General features: G+C 35.5%; 2 protein-coding genes across 3 annotated transcripts; both read right to left on the bottom strand.

The window, feature by feature from the left end:
* Nucleotides 1-5: 5 nt before the first annotated feature.
* Nucleotides 6-2,966, bottom strand: LOC140004557 (uncharacterized). The gene is made up of 4 exons (XM_072045370.1): nt 2,834-2,966; nt 2,037-2,125; nt 1,826-1,923; nt 6-316 (listed from the first exon to the last, which is right to left on the bottom strand). Exons 1-4 carry the CDS (start codon nt 2,943-2,945, stop codon nt 214-216), a joined length of 402 nt encoding a protein of 133 aa, XP_071901471.1. The 5' UTR covers nt 2,946-2,966; the 3' UTR covers nt 6-213.
* A 7,166-nt stretch (nt 2,967-10,132) lies between these two features.
* LOC113741821 (uncharacterized) lies at nt 10,133-13,452 on the bottom strand. 2 transcript variants are annotated; one of them, XM_027269464.2, is made up of 9 exons: nt 13,209-13,449; nt 12,823-12,899; nt 12,205-12,433; nt 11,921-12,075; nt 11,754-11,799; nt 11,574-11,665; nt 11,386-11,482; nt 10,946-11,002; nt 10,133-10,445 (listed from the first exon to the last, which is right to left on the bottom strand). In XM_027269464.2, the coding sequence occupies exons 1-9, from the start codon at nt 13,347-13,349 to the stop codon at nt 10,278-10,280; spliced, it is 1,062 nt and encodes a 353-aa protein (XP_027125265.1). In that variant the 5' UTR covers nt 13,350-13,449; the 3' UTR covers nt 10,133-10,277. The 2 variants fall into 2 exon arrangements, 1 of the variants encoding a protein (XP_027125265.1); XR_003460731.2 differs by having other exon boundaries at nt 10,310-10,445; nt 10,825-11,002; nt 13,209-13,452.
* Nucleotides 13,453-16,969: the final 3,517 nt, after the last annotated feature.

Below are 16,969 nucleotides of genomic sequence, written 5' to 3'. Positions count from 1 at the left end.
AAAGATTAAAAAACTCAACAGTTTCACCTTAAATCTTCCAACAAATTACTAACATGTCAAAGGACCAGAAACCTTATGGGCACGATATGCACAATTTTACAGCAAAGCAGTACTGTAATAATACAGCAAAGCAGTGCTGTAATGATACAAAAAAGTCAGGAAATTCTATCTTCGGTGAGCAATTGTCCCGTTAGAGCCCAGCAATGAAGTTCCTCAGTCATCTAAGCTACCATTTCTACTTCCATCTCGTAAGGCTTCCACATCGCTCTCCTTTCTGAATCCAAGTTCTGACATGTCTTGCTTCGCCATCAAGTTCCTGCATGCCATATCCCACACAAGAATTACTTGTAAAGCCAACAGTTCCCTGGGTTCATATAGAGCTGAATTTATTCAGAAAAACAAATCATGTAGAAAGGAAGCGTGCAACACAAAAAATTTCCATTTCTTTCCTCTCTTCTACTTTGCTTGTCCTCTTGATTGGCATGTAGCAGGGACATTAAGCTATTGTATCCTCCAGATTTAGTTGTCTTACGACATCTCTTTAACTAGGCTTACAAATTGAATAAGCTGGTGTTGGTCGTAATTCTTTTTAATCTGTTTCAAGATTTTCACATTGATACGGTTGGCTATATGAAATACCTCAAGCCATCCAGTTCCCTCAAAGACCAATTTCATAGCAGTATCAATGACTCAAGTCCCGAGCCAGGCTGCAGGAATAGGAAAATAAAGTAGTTTTATGCCTTTTCTCCAAGATCACAACATCTAGCAATAGCAATGCAAATGGAGGGCAGGAGTCATATGTCTACCTGAGATAATAGTCATTAAACGAAAATGATGCACTAATTGACAGGGCAGTACAATAAATTCTTCCAAACATGGGCAAGAGTTTATTGGCTCATATCTAGTCTTTTTCTGCTTCTAGATTGACAATGAAAACTTGGAACTAGAGACAGGAGGGGATAATCTTTTGAGCAGAGGTCCAATAAAGATTCAAAACAACCCAGACAAACTCAAGAGTAGCTGTGGGAAGCACAAGGGCAGCTGAGCTGGAATCATTTCTATCTATAAAAAAGTGATCTTCTTTGACAGGAAATTATCCAGGAACAGTATCACTGTGTATTTGATGCATAAGAAATTGATACACTTCTTGAAATGCACAGGATTTGATTTGAATGATTCCCTGGATGACTACACAAGATTAGCTTCTTGTCTGTTGAATTAGGAGGAAAAAATTAGGGTTGAATGGTACAAAAATCATGAAATAGGTACTTCTAAACAATGAAACGCATAACAAGCGATCTTCACTACTGGTTTGAGTGTGTATTGTCATTCAAATGGATAGAGAGGCAAATTATATCCAGGAAAGTGTTCAGACTTTCACATTATGAATCAGCCATCACAAACGGATATTCGCAATTGAAATGGCTAGTGTTGAAGGTAGAAATGGTCTGCAGAACACAAGAAGCTGAGAAAGCCTCGTAGGTTCAATTGACTAAAGAAAATTAGTAGTTCAGGTGTAGTAATAATGGCCAAAAAAAAAACTATTTACAAAAAAAAAAGGCAAAAAACTTTCTTTCAGAGTGACTCCAGTCAGTCCAAAGGTTTGGGCAGAAATATCTATGTCAACATGGGACTAATGAAGTTAACTGTAGCAGATAGTGCAACATTGAGCCCAAAAACTAAAACAGATTGCTGAATGATTTTTTCAAACCCAAAAAAAAAAAAATTTCAAACCCAAAAAAAAAAAAAAAAAAATCAAATACCTCATACGGGAATTTAGAAACAGATTAAGAGGTCCATATTGTCAAAGAAGCAGATTACTTACTTTTCCATACGACATTGCAAATACATCTTTGAGAGGTGACGGCATTTTTCAGATTTATGCCCAGAAGATTTAAGGCAACTGATATATTCTTTCTTCTCCTGAAACAATTCAGAGGGCTAAGGATTTACATAACTAACTTTTACAATATTTAAACGATTAGCAACCTGAAATACACAAATGATAACCAAAAGACATAGTTAAATGGCCATACCTGATCACATAAATGCATGTGGTCTAAAGGGAAAACTCCTTTTTCAGGTGGTACAGGCCTTACTCCTCTATTTCCACCAAATGCACCACCTGCAAAGCAAAATGCAAAGAAAGGCACATTTAAGCTGTAAGTTGCACGTTTAAGCCTTAACCTGGAGATTGATATGGTATGAGACGGGAATATTTCTACACCATGTAAAGAAATCCAGCATCTACCCCTTTATGGGAGTAACTAATGTCAATCAAGAAGACAAAATAGAGTGTCCTGAAATATTAACCGACTCTTCCACTATGACCACATCTGTTCCAAATTCAAATTTCTTTCAAGAGAGCAATCACAAAAGCGAAAGTTCTGATTAAAAAAAAAACTAATCTTTTTCACCCTCCAGACCAATCTTCATGGAAAAAAGCAGCTAAATAGCAAAATTTTCGACAGGGGTTGCTTCAAAACAAAACTTTATCTCGAACCCAACTAAGAATAAGATCAACTTCAAACAAAAAGAAAAAGACGAAGTCAGAATTTAATCAAAGTAGCTCAATACAGCATATAAGCAAATAAAATTCAAGTGTAACACGTAAACAAAAATGCTGTATTTCAAGCTTCAAATACGTAGAACAGCTAATAAAACAAATTTATGTGGCGCAAATATTCAGGTACTGCTTCATCATAGTCAAAGCCAAATATTCATAATAATTGGTACAATCTAGGTGATCCCAATTGGCCACATAGTCGACACCGTCATCTCCAATGAAAATGGCAAATACTATGATGGAAAAGCATAGAGAGAGAGAGCTTACCAGCACTCATGGGGATTAAAGTTCTTGGGAATGTTATTCCAGCTACAAACGAAAACGACACTCCGTTGCCGCCGGTTTTACAACTGAGGAGTGAGGATGAACGCCTTCGCATTCTCTTAACATGGGCCGAATGGTTAGCTGTACTGTATTTATCTCTACGGGTTCGTGGCCCAACCCACCAATGTAAAGGTCCAAATGTCTGGGAAAAGTAATTGGCCTGCTTCATTTCATCACGACTTCGTTTTTGTGAGATTTAAATAGGCTGATCTGTCTATTATGAGGTTTGGAACAATAGATTCTCAAAGAGCGCGAGTTTTTAAAACAAATTCTCAAAGGTCTTCCCAAAGAAATTTTCTTTAAATGCAATGTTTATTGAAAAAGTTGTATTCGCAGAATGCATTTTTTATTATTTTTTTTGTAGACGTTTATTGTCTAAAAATTATGTTTCACTGAATACATTTTTTTAAAACTTGCATTTACTGGATATATATGTTAGAAATATTTACCGTTGTTAATTAATCATATTTGTTTATGCTACCTAATTAGTAGAGTTAGTGAAATAACTAGTGAGATTAGTGGAGTACTTAGTGGAGTTAGTGGAGTTGCTAGTGGAGTGAGTGCAGTTAGTGGAATAGTTAGTGGAGTTGGTTTAAACTCTATAAATAGAGTAATTTCATGTTATAAGTTGTGTGAGTTTTACAAAGAAAGAAACATTTTGTCATTGCTTCTCTTATTATTTGCCTCAATATTTGTATCAATATCCTTATACTATATAAGAATGAGTTTAGGGCAAAGATTTCAACCGTAAGGGTGGGGTTATTTTGGGAATCCTTAATATTATGCATTAGCTTAAAAGCTTTATGTACAACTTAACGAAGCTTGTATTTGGATATGTTTACTGAAATGACCCTATTTTAATACATTTAAAGTTCTCATTGATGATCCATTTGGGTATTGATGGAATGTGTTATGAGTGTGCAACCGTTTTTACATGTTGTACAACCTACATATGCTTGTGCGTTGGTGTAATTACTGGAATATCCCTTAACTACTAATAATTTATCATTTTAATACATTTAAAGTTGTCATTGATGAGCCACTTAGGTATTGATGGAATGTGTTATGAGTGTGCAACCGTTTTTGCATTTTGTACAATCCATGTATGCTTGTGTGCTGGTATAATTACCGGAATATTTCTTAGCTACCAATTCCTTATACTATATAAGAATGAGTTTTAGTCAAAGAGGGTTTTGAATTTCAACCGTATGGGTAGGGGCATTTTGGAAATATGAAATAATATGTAGCTTTTTTAAAGTTTTTGGTACAACTCATAGCAGCATGTCTTTGGGTATGTTTACAGAGATATCCTCATATTTGTACATTTAAAGTTTATATGGTAGGTACAACACAAAATACAACTTATGGTGAATTCTTTTGTCATACATTTCCAGAAATGGGGTTGTGTCTTTTTATGGGTATTTTGGAAATGTATGATTATTTTGGTTGTCTTTTTAGTTGCGGGTATAAGTGATAATAGCTTTTGTGTGGTTGTAATTATTTAAGCGTCCTTAGTTTCTAATTAAATTAGGGAGAATGTGGTTTAGTAGGTAATTAGTGAAAGAACTTAATGAGAGAGGGGTATTTTAGGAATGTGAGTTTGTTGTACTGGTCTTTTTGGTGAGTTGCAAATTAAAGGTTGGAGAACATTGATTTGATGTAACTGATTAAACTTCTAGACTTCTCGATTGGCTAAATTCCATTCACTGTAAAGGTTTACTACAAATGATTTATTAGACACAATTATTAGGGATAATGTGTAACGACCCCACCTCCCCCTAAGGCATACCAGAGGGTTCGGCGGGCCGCCTGCCCAGCTCTCGCCGGGACTCAGTCGTTCGCTACAGTTCTCAATTAAAAATTGAAATAAATCACTAGAATAAATAGGGCATTGATCCAAACTTAAAGCGGAACTTATATACATTGCCAACCCAAAAGAGAATATAAACATCAAATATACAAGGGTTCTCAATCCTTCATACGTCCAGCCCGTGCCAAGCACTAGGCGAGAACCGCTACAAAAGAAACAAAAGAAACAAAACTAGATTGGCTAGTCTATCTCAAGCTCACGTCCTCGCTCGCCTTCCCCTGTAAGGAAAACAAAACTAAAGGAATGAACTAAAAGCCCAGTGAGGTTCCGAACACATAATCAGATAATCAATCCAATACATTAAACATGGAGTATCAATAATTCAAGAAACATTTACAATGGAAAGCGATAGTAACACATTCATTAAAAGGATACGGCTCACAAGGAGCAATTCGTTATTTCATTCATTCGTTCTCCTGACATTTCCCCTTATTCCTCCAATCATTAGAAAATGTATTTTTCGTTTATCAATAAACCCTCGTTCGTTCGTTCGTTCATTCATTCATTCACCCCCGTCCTGGCCGTTGGCCAGTCTCCACCAACCTACACGGTAATACTCGAGTATACCAAACGTTCACCCAAGTCCCTAATCGCCCGACCGAGTCCGTTTCTGGCTCGAGACGACCGGTAACAAGGGGCAATGGCCAGTTCAGCCCAAAAGGCTTACATTCATGCGCAAGTAACATTTCAATCATTAAATCCTTGAAAATTGCACAGTTATTTAGGTCGAGTACGATAAAGTACACACTCGCCTAGAAAGCTAATTTTGGAAATCATTAAAAGCAATTAACACATTAGCAAATGATAACAACAAGCCATAAAGTCAAATAAGGAACACTCACCTAGATATGCAAAATAACATGCAAAATCCTTCAGGATATTACCCTTAGTCACCAATGAAACCTAAGGTTGAACAAGAGAACATATTACAGTTTATCGAGCAAAACATTTAAGGGAAACGAAGATACCCGACTAATTAAGAGTAAAACGTGTAAAGATGACTTTCAAGTAAGAAGAGGGTTGTTTGAACCCAAGGATGAAAAATCATGTTTTAAAATGGAAAACCGGTCATGGTATTGGCCTAACAAAAGTATACAAGTTCAAATAGAAACCTAGACCTCGAGCGAAAATTTGGGCAGCACGCCCTTTGTGTTTACCTAATTTTCCAGCCATTTTGGCTTCATTATTTTTCCTCAACCACAACCCAACATCACACATAAGCAATTCAAGTCAAGAGCCATTCCATAGGCTGACAATATCATAAGAATAACAAATACAGTAATAATAAGTGCAGAAATTCAATTTAGCAAAAGACAGATTTGACGTATGAAAGCGGAAATAACGTATCCGAGGCTACGCTTATCAGATTAAGACGTAACCTATGCCGTTTCGAAGCTAAGACTCAGGGTTACAATGTTCATGAAGGTCACTTAGTCCAGTTTCTAATGTAACTTGGTCAAATTCTCGAATTACTAAACCAAAAACCAATTCGTCGGCTGTTTAAATGCAGAACACTGTAATGGACATAACTCAGAGTACACAAGTCCGAATCAGGTGTTCTTAGAGGCATTTGAAAGCTAATTCAGAATACTACAACTTTCATGTTTTGGCAAAAAGCTAAATCAGAATGGATCCTAGTCGAAAAACGTGATAAACTGGACTTAACTGATCACACGGACTGCTTGGGAAATACTTAAAATAGTAAGGGTATTTCGGACTTTCCATGACCTACGTTGCTCCGATTGAGCTGAAATTTTACAGAGACCTACAAAATACCATTCTCTACAACTTTCCTTCTTTGACCCAAGGCCAATTCGGCCTCTAACATGCAGTTACCAAACCAGACAGAATGGAAGCTAGAATTTCCAGAAATCTGAAATTTGTAGTTTCTAGTGCAACTTTCCCCAATTTCTCACTTCTCACACTACCAAAACATCTTATACAACATTAATTGTAACATACAAGCATCATACAACAAGTTGGGCAGAATTTCCCAAACCCTAGTTCATCATATAAAGAGGGGAAAAACTTCCAAACATGCTAGCATCCATGATTCCACTACTACTCAAGTTACTAGACTTAATTTAACCAAGATTGAAAGAAAAATTTAGAGAGATATCATCTTCCTTACCTTAATATGAGTTCTCCAAGTGTAGCCCAAGCCTTCTCTTTCCAAAATTTCACCACCAAACACTAGCTAATCACTCAAGGAGAAGTTTAATCGGTTTAGTTCTTTTGATTTCTCACTTTGTAGCTTGAATCAAGAAGAAATGAAGAAAGTTCACTCTTGTTCTTCTCCTCTCTCTCTCTCAGCTCCCTTGGCAGAAATATGAAGAGGTATGAAGCTAAGTTGTCTTATATTAAAGCCAAAAGGATTAGAACTAATGGTGTCCACAAATTGCCCAACACTTGGCCTAATCTTGGCCACTAATTTTTCTCTTTCTTTCCCTTGCTTATGAGCCACAAATTTCGGTCAAGCTTGCTGCCAAGAGAGAAGATATTTTGCTCAAGTTCAATAAATTTGTTTGGTAAGCAAAAATGGTGGTCAAGTGGTGCGTTCAAACGGTAGTGCGCGGGACCCGTCGGTTCGCGCCGTTTTTCTTAAAAACTCACGTACTAGGGTTTTTACTTCCCATTCACTAACCTTATATCATTGCTACCAATCACATATTATTTCTCACTTAAAAGTCACTTTTAATTCTCAAATTTAATCCTTACTCTGTACCGAAAATTCATCCGGCGAAAAATCGCGAAAACCCTAATTTTGCTCCAAACTTGAAACCGAAGCGTAAAACCCTATTTTCTAGGTTTATCTACACTTAATGTGAAATATTTGGGTAGTGGCCTTTGGTAAATACTAATTTTCAAATAAAAGGGTATTTTTGAGGAAAAATACAAAGAATTTGCAAGTCCTCACATAATGGCACGAAGTTGGCTAGATAGGTGTTACTATTCAAATTCTGCTGCTTCAATTTCATGTATTTTGGTTTAAGGTCTAAGTTAAAAGATTGTCTTTTTAGCTATCTTTACCACTCCCAACCATTCTAGAACCAGGATGATTAAGACAAAATTAATGCTAATTATTAAAAAACTTATAGCATCAAGTGTTGGCCATCAGTTCATCCCCTTTTCTTAGTTTTTAGGTTTGCTCAATAAAGGTATTGTTGTCTGGAACCATCTTTCATCCATTTGAAGACAAATCATAACAATCAATTGACTTAGCTTTTTGAAATTTTTTTTTGCTTTACTTGTATTTGTGGTAGGAACACGATTCATTGGAAGTGTGTTACATCTCCTAATCAGAATCTCCAAGCCAAGGTATGTTGAAACTGTATTTTTTACATTGAAATTTGTCATAATTTGCAAATAACCTATGATACATATATAACTGCTTTTTGTGCACATGTTAATATATTTAATCAGGTAATACTAATGCATTAACAATGTCAGCCTCATGTGTGTGAGGAAAAGTTTTGCAGGGAACATTTGGCATAAGATAACCAAAAGTTTATCCTTTCTGCTGAATCTTTTAAATTCTTTTGATACACATGTCGTTAGTTCTGGAATTGATTTTGGTGTTAGTGCGTATTTAGTGATACTGATTTGGTTTGGTGATAAAGTTCGTTCATTTATGTATTTTGTTATATATATGATTGTCCGATTTCTAGGAATATTTGATCCATTTGGTGGTAGTTTGACCTTTGTACTGCTGATTTGCTATGGTGATAAAGTTGATTCATTTATACGATCATGTGATAATTGATTTTGGTAGTTTGATCTGCTGCTATAAAACTTATAGCTTGTCTTAATCTTATGTTTGATAATATGTTTATTTTCTCTTATATTCTGCTAAACTTATAGTAATCGAGTAGTCTATAGTGGTTGAATAGAATTCGTTAAAGCTTTCATTCCTAACTTCCTTAACAAAACATTAGAATTCAACCTAAATTTAGATACATACTTTATCAGTATTGCACCACAAATTATGCCACATAAATAGTTCCAAAATTCGATTGAAGTTGGAGTTGTTTTATCACCAATTGACTGAAACTATAGCAAATTTAGTACTACCAAAAAATTATATGGACAAACATATTCTTATCATTTGAAGATCCTTGTAAATACTTTATTACAATTTTAACAAAAACAAAACTCCCAAAGTAGTTTAAAAAGGATCTTAATTTATACAAGTTAATAACTTCAATTTCTAAGAATTTGTAAAATCTTTGCCTACTTAATTTATTAGCTATTGCACCAAATGAAATGATTGTTGGATGTTATCATATAGTAGCATTTGACAAAATTGACCAAAACTCATTCTTATATAATATAAGGACATCTAGGTATTTTTGGAATGAGGGATTATTTTGCAATCGTTAGTGCATTGGGTACAACTTATATGAGCATATGTGTTGGTGTAATTATTGAAATGGTGTCATAGTGCAATTAAAATAAAGAGATGCTGCAGCTATTCATTCAAACAACTCATAATAATACCAATGCATGAGTTCTCATGTTTGAATCCCATAACTTTGAAATAGCTTCCACACTAGCAATATATCACTATTTACATCTCAATTAAAACAGCAAAAAACATAGGTATGTTGATGATTTAATGTCTAAATATCGGTTATGGTTGTTCCGATGCCTCCTCTTTCACATTCTTCCGTTTTCCCCTTTTCGGCTTTCAGGATTAGGCTAATGCCCTCTAAACTACTCCATTATCCATGCATTATATTAAGTAGGATTCGGCTAATATGTATTATTATCTACAACAATTTTGTTAATATTACTTAATATGCATTATTATTTTACTCTTATTTTCAATCACTTGCTCACCTGGCAAAAATATTGATGATATGTACCGATAGGTTCTTGATAAAAAATAACTTGGTCAATATGGAAATAATATTCATTTCAACTACTAAAAAATTCTCTTTAGTTACAGGCATCAAACACCCGCATGATGTGCGGGTACTTCCCCCTAGTATATATATATATATATTCCCAAAAATTTCGTTGTTTAATAGCTCTTTCCAAATATCACCACCATTTGGAGCTTTACTCGGTTTTGTAAAGTTTACAGGAGCAAGTCTTCGACGAAAGATGGTTCGAAGGTCCAATTATCGGCTTGCGCCATGGCAAAGTCACTGCTACTATTTGGGTCGGTTTTGTATTGGACCACTCTCACGAAAAAATTGAATGCAACAAACAGTCTGACTTACATTCAATCACTTTTTTTTGTTTGGCTAGAATAGATTAATTGATTTATGTGACACTACTTCTTGTAACCTGGGAGGGAGATACCACATAAGAAAATACCTAACATGTTCCATTTACATATTGATTAGGCTGCACATTTCTGCCCAACATGTTACAAAATGACGAATCTGTTTGCATCAGAGATGCTCTAGTTTCAAGTCCATATAACAATAGACGAACTGGTATGACATACGGGAACCTTTCTTTCAGAAAATGTGTTATCATGAAAATAATAATATTTGTGAATACCTACAGCTATACAAGTTGATTGTTGAAGTTTCTTTGGTTTACAGGCAGGTTAGAGGCATGAACTTGAGTGGTGCAGAGCGAGGCAGGGCTGATTGAGGTCATTGTATCTGCACGGGGATGCTGAATCACAACTAAGACTGAACCCTCTAAGCGTCCTTTCTGCAGAGAAGTGGGCTGCAAGTACAAACCATAGCGTTCAATACCATAGCAATGAAATCATGAGATCAAGAAATGCACCCCGAGAGCAAACTACTAAATGGTAGGCAGTGATAAGGAAGCAATTCAAGGTTTTTTAGTGTGGAAAAGAAAAAGAAAAATAACCCTCATTCCAACCAGTTCTTACCTTGATGATGAGACTACATGTTTAAGAAGAAGATGAGTTAATTGGTTGTAGAATTATTACTAAAGTCAGGCTAACAAAGTGAGACAACAATTACTATATCTTCCTTCCTTTCCCTCATTCTAGTTTTTCAAGAATCCACGAGTGCATTGGCTAATAGTCTAAACTAAGATTTTAAAATTTAAAAACGGATTGACATATTCTGAGACTAACCTATTGGAGAGTAGGGAAACATTCCACTTGTACTTAAAAGAATGAAGGTCAAGGTTGAAGTTCACAAGAAAGTGCATTTCAAAGTAACTTGGAGCTTTCAGCTTCAACAACCCTAACTTACCACACCAATATGCCACTCATGACTCTTAAACTCTTTGAAGGTTGTTGCATCCATTTCCTGCATCAAAATACAAAAAGAATTTTTGAAAACCATGTTCTACCAAATTCTGGAAGGACATATAGTTACTAGCTTACTCCATAGATCAAGCAAAACTTAACGAGATAAACATAACTGAAATGTTCCCAAGGTATGCAACTAAACTGCCATGTCATGCTAAAACAGATGCAGAATTGGAAATTTCACCATTTTTATCTCACTATTTTGACGTCATTATTTTGGAATTTTACCGTTTATCTCTCTGTTGGTCCAATGTAACCAGTTTATCTCTTCCTTTCTGTTTTTCTTCCATATTTACCACTCACTAGATGGCGAGATACATATCTTGCATGCATCTGGGTGGGTGATTTCACAGAATGCTTAGACTTCTGCATAAAACTTACAATGCTGTATATCGGAGGCACCATTTTCATCCCTGTGCTCTTTAAAGTAGGCATAACTGAGAAACGTGGTGCCAAGTCTTTTGACCTAAAAGTCCATCTGCAACAAAAATTGAGTATAATTAATCAAAGTGGTAGGGTTGAAAACTTAATGCATTCCACCTAAATAATCAACACATTATCTTACAAACCCGATGTAAAGGATAATGCAGAACTGTGCCCATTCTCTAACCACCAACCGGAGCCAATAGTTGTCCAATGAATCGTTTATGTTAAAAAATATCTGACAAGAAAAATGCTTGCTTAGTACAGAGATCTGCATTTTACATTCTGACTACTGCAGAACTAAGGTAGAAGCAGAATATACTTACTGCCAATTCTGCCATTGCCACAATGTGCATTGCACCTTGAAATTTCCTGGACAGTTCAAACACACGAGACTTTATCAACTACTTTAGTTCTAAACTTTTGCCCAGGGACAAATGGGATATGAGATTTATGCAGAAAAGCACAATGTACTACATAAAGTAATGCATACTTGAACATGATGTATTTTGTACAGATTGCGTCATGCATTGCATGAACTTCCTCATCTTCAATGATTGTCAACTGTTCCCGTAGTAACAACAAGTTCTGGGATATGTGGCGGAATATCATATAGAAGGACACGAAATAGTTTAGCAGCATAAGAGCCTGTTTCACGGAAACTAAGCTGAATCAGTTTCTTAATTCTATAGATTAGAGAAATTAATCTGTAAAGAAAAGGCTCCACGACACTAGTTCAGCTGCATTTTGGCCAAAAATTTGTAAAGGAACACTCACTGAGAAGTAAGGTACGGATGCTCGATAACCAACAAGAGTCAAGTAAAAGACACACCCAAGAGCAGCTGTTGTTCTCCGCTCGATAATGGAAAGACGCTCATATGTGATGCAATATCCATGAGAAATCAGGAGGAACAACACAAAAGTTACAGTCTGAAAGAGCACTCCAGTTACAAAGACACCAAAAGACATCCATAAAGAGCATACTTGAAGATAAAAGCACGAATACCTGCAGGAAAAACACAAGATCAAAGAACGCACCTCTGCAAGGAAAGTAATCAATATATAGAAGCAACATAAGTTGTCCCCTTTTAGCATCAAGTCCAGATTTCAGTTCCAAATTTCTGCTCATATGTGTTTACCCAAACTTCTTTTTTTCTTTAATGGGAACATGAGCTCTTAGTATATCTTCTAACCATTAAACCAAACATACTAATACGAGTCTGGGAGTACAAAAGAGACCTAAATCATAACAGGCACTGGAGAAAAATATGGGCCTGCCCTTCACATTAACTAGTTGCTAAACTTGCACAAATTTCAGAAATTAGTGATGAAAACAATCAACAACTAGGCACCGCGACTAATAATTCATGATACTTCCAACAAAGAAAGACTTACCAGAAGAGAAAAGATAAGGTCAGCTGCAAAGCTTTAATTAATGGAACAGCGGTCAGTGTCCATTGCAATTTATTCGTCTGTTCTAGTGACAGCAACAATCACCGCAAAATTCACAAATTAGTCCTTCAAACTTAAAATACATTTAGAACAAAATTTTCTGCTAAAAAAAAAAAGAGAAAAGGTCTATTCTTGAAACCACACTTGCAGGCAAAACAGGAAGAAAATGTGAAAATAAGATACTGAGGTTAATCGTTAAATTACAGGGATCAAATAAAAGAACCCATTTGGAAATTGGGCTCATGAATATATATTGACATTTCAAAATCAAAGAAGCAGTGAGGCCGAGATTGAGGTGGGATGCCAAGATTTGAGTAGTGACGAGAGACCTGAAAATGGCGGTTTTTGTAAGTGTTGACGGTCCAACAAGCTGCAGAGAGGAGCCAAACCAACATAAAAGCCAAGTTAAGAGAAGGGATTGGGCGATAAGCTTCGTTGATGCCATCGTAACTACTCTTAGACGCCTCCATCCTTCGGGGAATTCTCAAATTCTAAGGGAGAAAAAAGCAACCATGGAGTTTCCGTTCTCGTCAGTTTCTGCTTATAACGCGGGGAAAACTACTGTCAATAGTGTAGCTTTGAATTTCTTTTCTTTTTCTTTCCTTTCCTTTCCTTTTAAATTTTTTTAATAAAATTTTTCTCCACTTAATTAGCTTATATGCTAACCAAGAATTGTGGATTCGAAATGACTCCTTTGTCCTCGTTATCTGCTACTAATTACTACACTGTTTTGTACTATCGCGCTAATGTCGCAAACCCAGTTTACTTTCCTGGTATATCTGTAGGAGAGGTTAGATACATTTCTTTTTTGTTGGATTAATGGTTTAATCTATTACATACTGAAATTGTAATTACTTATCCCTTTAATCGTCGAGGGTTGGATAAGTTAAATCTCAAAATTTTCTTTACAAAAAAATTTTCAAGTGAGATGAACTTAAACTCGTTTTCTTTTCTGGAGGTAACGTGTTATTGCTTATGCAAGAATTATGGAACCACGGGTCGTTTAATTACATAAGATACTAATATTTAAGTTCTCCTTTCTTTATTTTCTTTATTAAAGATGTGAAGTTCAAATTATAGTTTGTTTGGAATGTAAATTATTTGAGATATTTTTACTGTAGTATTTTTTGTGATGTGATGTATGTGAGATAAAAAGATAATTGAAAAAATAAAAAGGTGTATTGAAAATTGTAATGGTAATGTAAGCAAATATATTTGGGGAAATAACCCAATATTGTTGCGGGTCATTTAGCAGAGATGTGCAGTTGTTGAAAAAAAAAAACATGCAACGAAACCATTCTTCAAATTCTGCATCTTTTTAAAGAAAAAAATGCAAAAAATCGAAACAGATCAGCACGCACGGGTTGATTACAATCTGACCAACAACTTGCCAGTCCTGAGCAACTGGCGTTGACCTTAATCAAAATTTCCGTAGCTCCATTTAGGCCTGGCTTCATTTATACTATTATATATAATTCCTTCTAGTTACTATATCACATTAGGTGAACAAACACACTTGCAAACTACTGCTTTCTTGAATCCCACTCCATTAGAGAGCATAGTTTCATTTCATCATAAATTAAATTCTTTATGCTGCAGTTGGTGGCTGGGGTTAAATATTTTTCTTTCCCCCTTCTCTTCAGGTACTCTGGTGGTTTTATATTTTCTCATGGTGTCGAGCCTTCTTCTAGCAGCTGATTGAATAAATTTTTTTTTTTTTTTAAAAAAAAAAACCTCTTTGAAATCAGCAATCTTAGGAAAATGAACTTGCTCTTTATTGCAGTGATCAGTCAAACATGTTTAGAACAGAATTCTTGACTAATGACTAGAGAAAAATCCTCCAAAAGGGAACAAACGGGAGAGGGTGTTTGGTTGATCAATCCGATTAACATTAATCTGACACCTGATAGAGAGCACTAGTAGCAGCAAGTACCAACGCTTCTAGAGAGCTGCAAAATATGCCGCCAGAATTCATGCGGGCCAAGTGCGTATATGTGGGCTGAGTAAACACCCTCCAGAATCCAGATTGTGATTTTGTTGACACGCAAACAAATTCTTGGGAGATATTGGACCACTTCCAAAGCCCATCTGAAAGAGCAAAACAATTGTACAATAATACTAATGTCATTTAGAAGTTTATATTTGTGTAAATGGCACGAAACAATATGTTGTGGGCTGGTAAGATCATTTATCGTAAGATGGATGGCAAGTAGGTGGCACAAGATTGCGAATTGATTTATGAGCCTTATACTGCAATGCATGTATCCCCAATAAAAATGACTTTCAACAATTATATTATGCATATATGAGTATATCTTAAAACAGATTATGGCATTCTCTCAAGCAAATGAGACACGGCATAATTAGTTTTCTAAGGGTCTAGGAAGCTTGATGTGTGTTACAAATTCATGGGCAATCGATTCTCGGGAGTATGCCTTGGGCCAAAAACTCAAGGAGTAAAATTTAAAGGAGGAAGATTATCCTATACTAAGGAGGGAGGGGAGGATCTGAAGAAGTTTAAAGGTAACTCGAAGGGGATTAAACCACCTACCGGATCAGATGAGTGCTCAATGCACCCGCTTGAATTTTTTAAACAGAGCCGCTATAGTGTGGCAAATTGATGACCTTGTCTCCCACCCCAACAAGTTTTAATGCATTGATGGTGACCATCAGCCCAAAGGATATTTTGTTTTTGGATAACTATTTATTGTGGTATAAGAATTGCTGAATTAGTTCTGAATTTTGAAAAACAAATTGAGTGCTGTTTAGCAGCAGTGTACTTGTTACTTCCCATTGTCTAAGCCAAAGTATTGTTAATATTTTACGTTTTTTTTATAAACGCCTATATCAATCACGTTTTCATTCATTTTCCATACATTAAATTGCTAATATATATATATATATATATATATATATATATATATATATATATATATATATATTTTTTAATAAAAGCTTCAAAATTACTAGCAATGCAAAAAAAAAAAAAAAAAGATTATTATGCTGCTTGTACGAGAACTTTTCACGAATTAATTGTCAAACAAAATTTAAGATCCCAATGTCGTGTCACAGTTCATAACTCCAACTGGGTCTGGGGGGCCTTATTGTTTGATTGGGATTGGTACGTTGCCATCGGTCGGTAATAAATCGGAGTATTGACACAACAGCATCCTTACAGGGAAATAAGTTGTGTAGTTTTCCAGAGCTTCAGGAGGATGTGTGCAGTAGGTCTAATAGTAGGGGATTTTTAAGCGGAGCAGCAGAAGGGGCCTGATGTACAACATTGTAGTACGTGCCAAGACATAAACAAGAAGGAGAGGTCGTCCGTCTTCTTTTTCTGGCAAATTTGAGGAGGCCTGGCCTGCAGGCGGACGCTACTGACACCCCGCTTTTGCACCGAAAATTGGCCTCTGCTATACTCACTCACAACTTGGTTGGAAATTTCAGACAATTAAATGCCGTGAGCCACAAAACCTCTCTCGGAGTCGGAGGCCTTGTGTCAAAGAAACTTCTTCGCACCTGTTTCTCCATTTCATCCCACCAAATTACCGAAGCGGTAGATAGACCGGAAATGTATTTTTAATTATCTTTTCTTTTCACAGTCGGCTAAATACATCACAGAAGAGTAATTATTCACAGTCGGCTAATTTATACAACTAGATGGCGTGGCTTGCTATATGGATTGAGAACGAGATAAGGTCAATTATTGCTAGTATGTAAAAAAAGAAAAGGACAAAAGGGTTGTCATGAATTACATTCAAAGGAAGATGTACAAAAATAGTAATCCTTCTGTCTCATTGGTTGAAAGCATTATTGTACTTTTCATTTTCGGACGTGTTAATATGTTTGTTATGTTGAGAAAGTTAAATCACTTTTTTTAATTTTTTTAATCATAAATATATATATATATTATCATTCAAATTTAAATTTTGAATTTGTGAGAATAAAGTTCAAAAAAGTAGTACGAAAAAAAATAAAAATTTCAAAATATAACAAAATAATTGATATGGAGCTATTAACATGTTTTTTTTTTTTTTTATATATATTGGATAGATGCGCTTTCGCGTCATCTCGTTGCTTTTTTCGGTCA

Source organism: Coffea arabica, chromosome 4c, assembly GCF_036785885.1.
Source record: "Coffea arabica cultivar ET-39 chromosome 4c, Coffea Arabica ET-39 HiFi, whole genome shotgun sequence".
In the NCBI taxonomy this organism is placed as follows: Eukaryota; Viridiplantae; Streptophyta; class Magnoliopsida; order Gentianales; family Rubiaceae; genus Coffea; species Coffea arabica.
Note: the sequence above shows the minus strand (reverse complement) of the source record. Positions and strands in the feature narration are given on the sequence as shown.

Bases quoted from the DNA above. Each gene is read 5' to 3' on its own strand.
- LOC140004557 (XM_072045370.1), bottom strand. From the start codon at position 2,945: ATGCGAAGGCGTTCATCCTCACTCCTCAGTTGTAAAACCGGCGGCAAC. The intron at 2,126-2,833 runs GTAAGCTCTCTC...TTTGCTTTGCAG, and splicing joins TTTAATCCCCATGAGTGCTG to GTGGTGCATTTGGTGGAAAT. The intron at 317-1,825 runs GTAAGTAATCTG...TATGGCATGCAG, and splicing joins TTGCAATGTCGTATGGAAAA to GAACTTGATGGCGAAGCAAG.
- LOC113741821 (XM_027269464.2), bottom strand. From the start codon at position 13,349: ATGGAGGCGTCTAAGAGTAGTTACGATGGCATCAACGAAGCTTATCGC. The intron at 12,076-12,204 runs GTGAGTGTTCCT...TCCGTGAAACAG, and splicing joins CATCCGTACCTTACTTCTCA to GCTCTTATGCTGCTAAACTA. The intron at 10,446-10,945 runs GTAAGTTAGGGT...TTGTACTTGCAG, and splicing joins ATGAGTGGCATATTGGTGTG to CCCACTTCTCTGCAGAAAGG.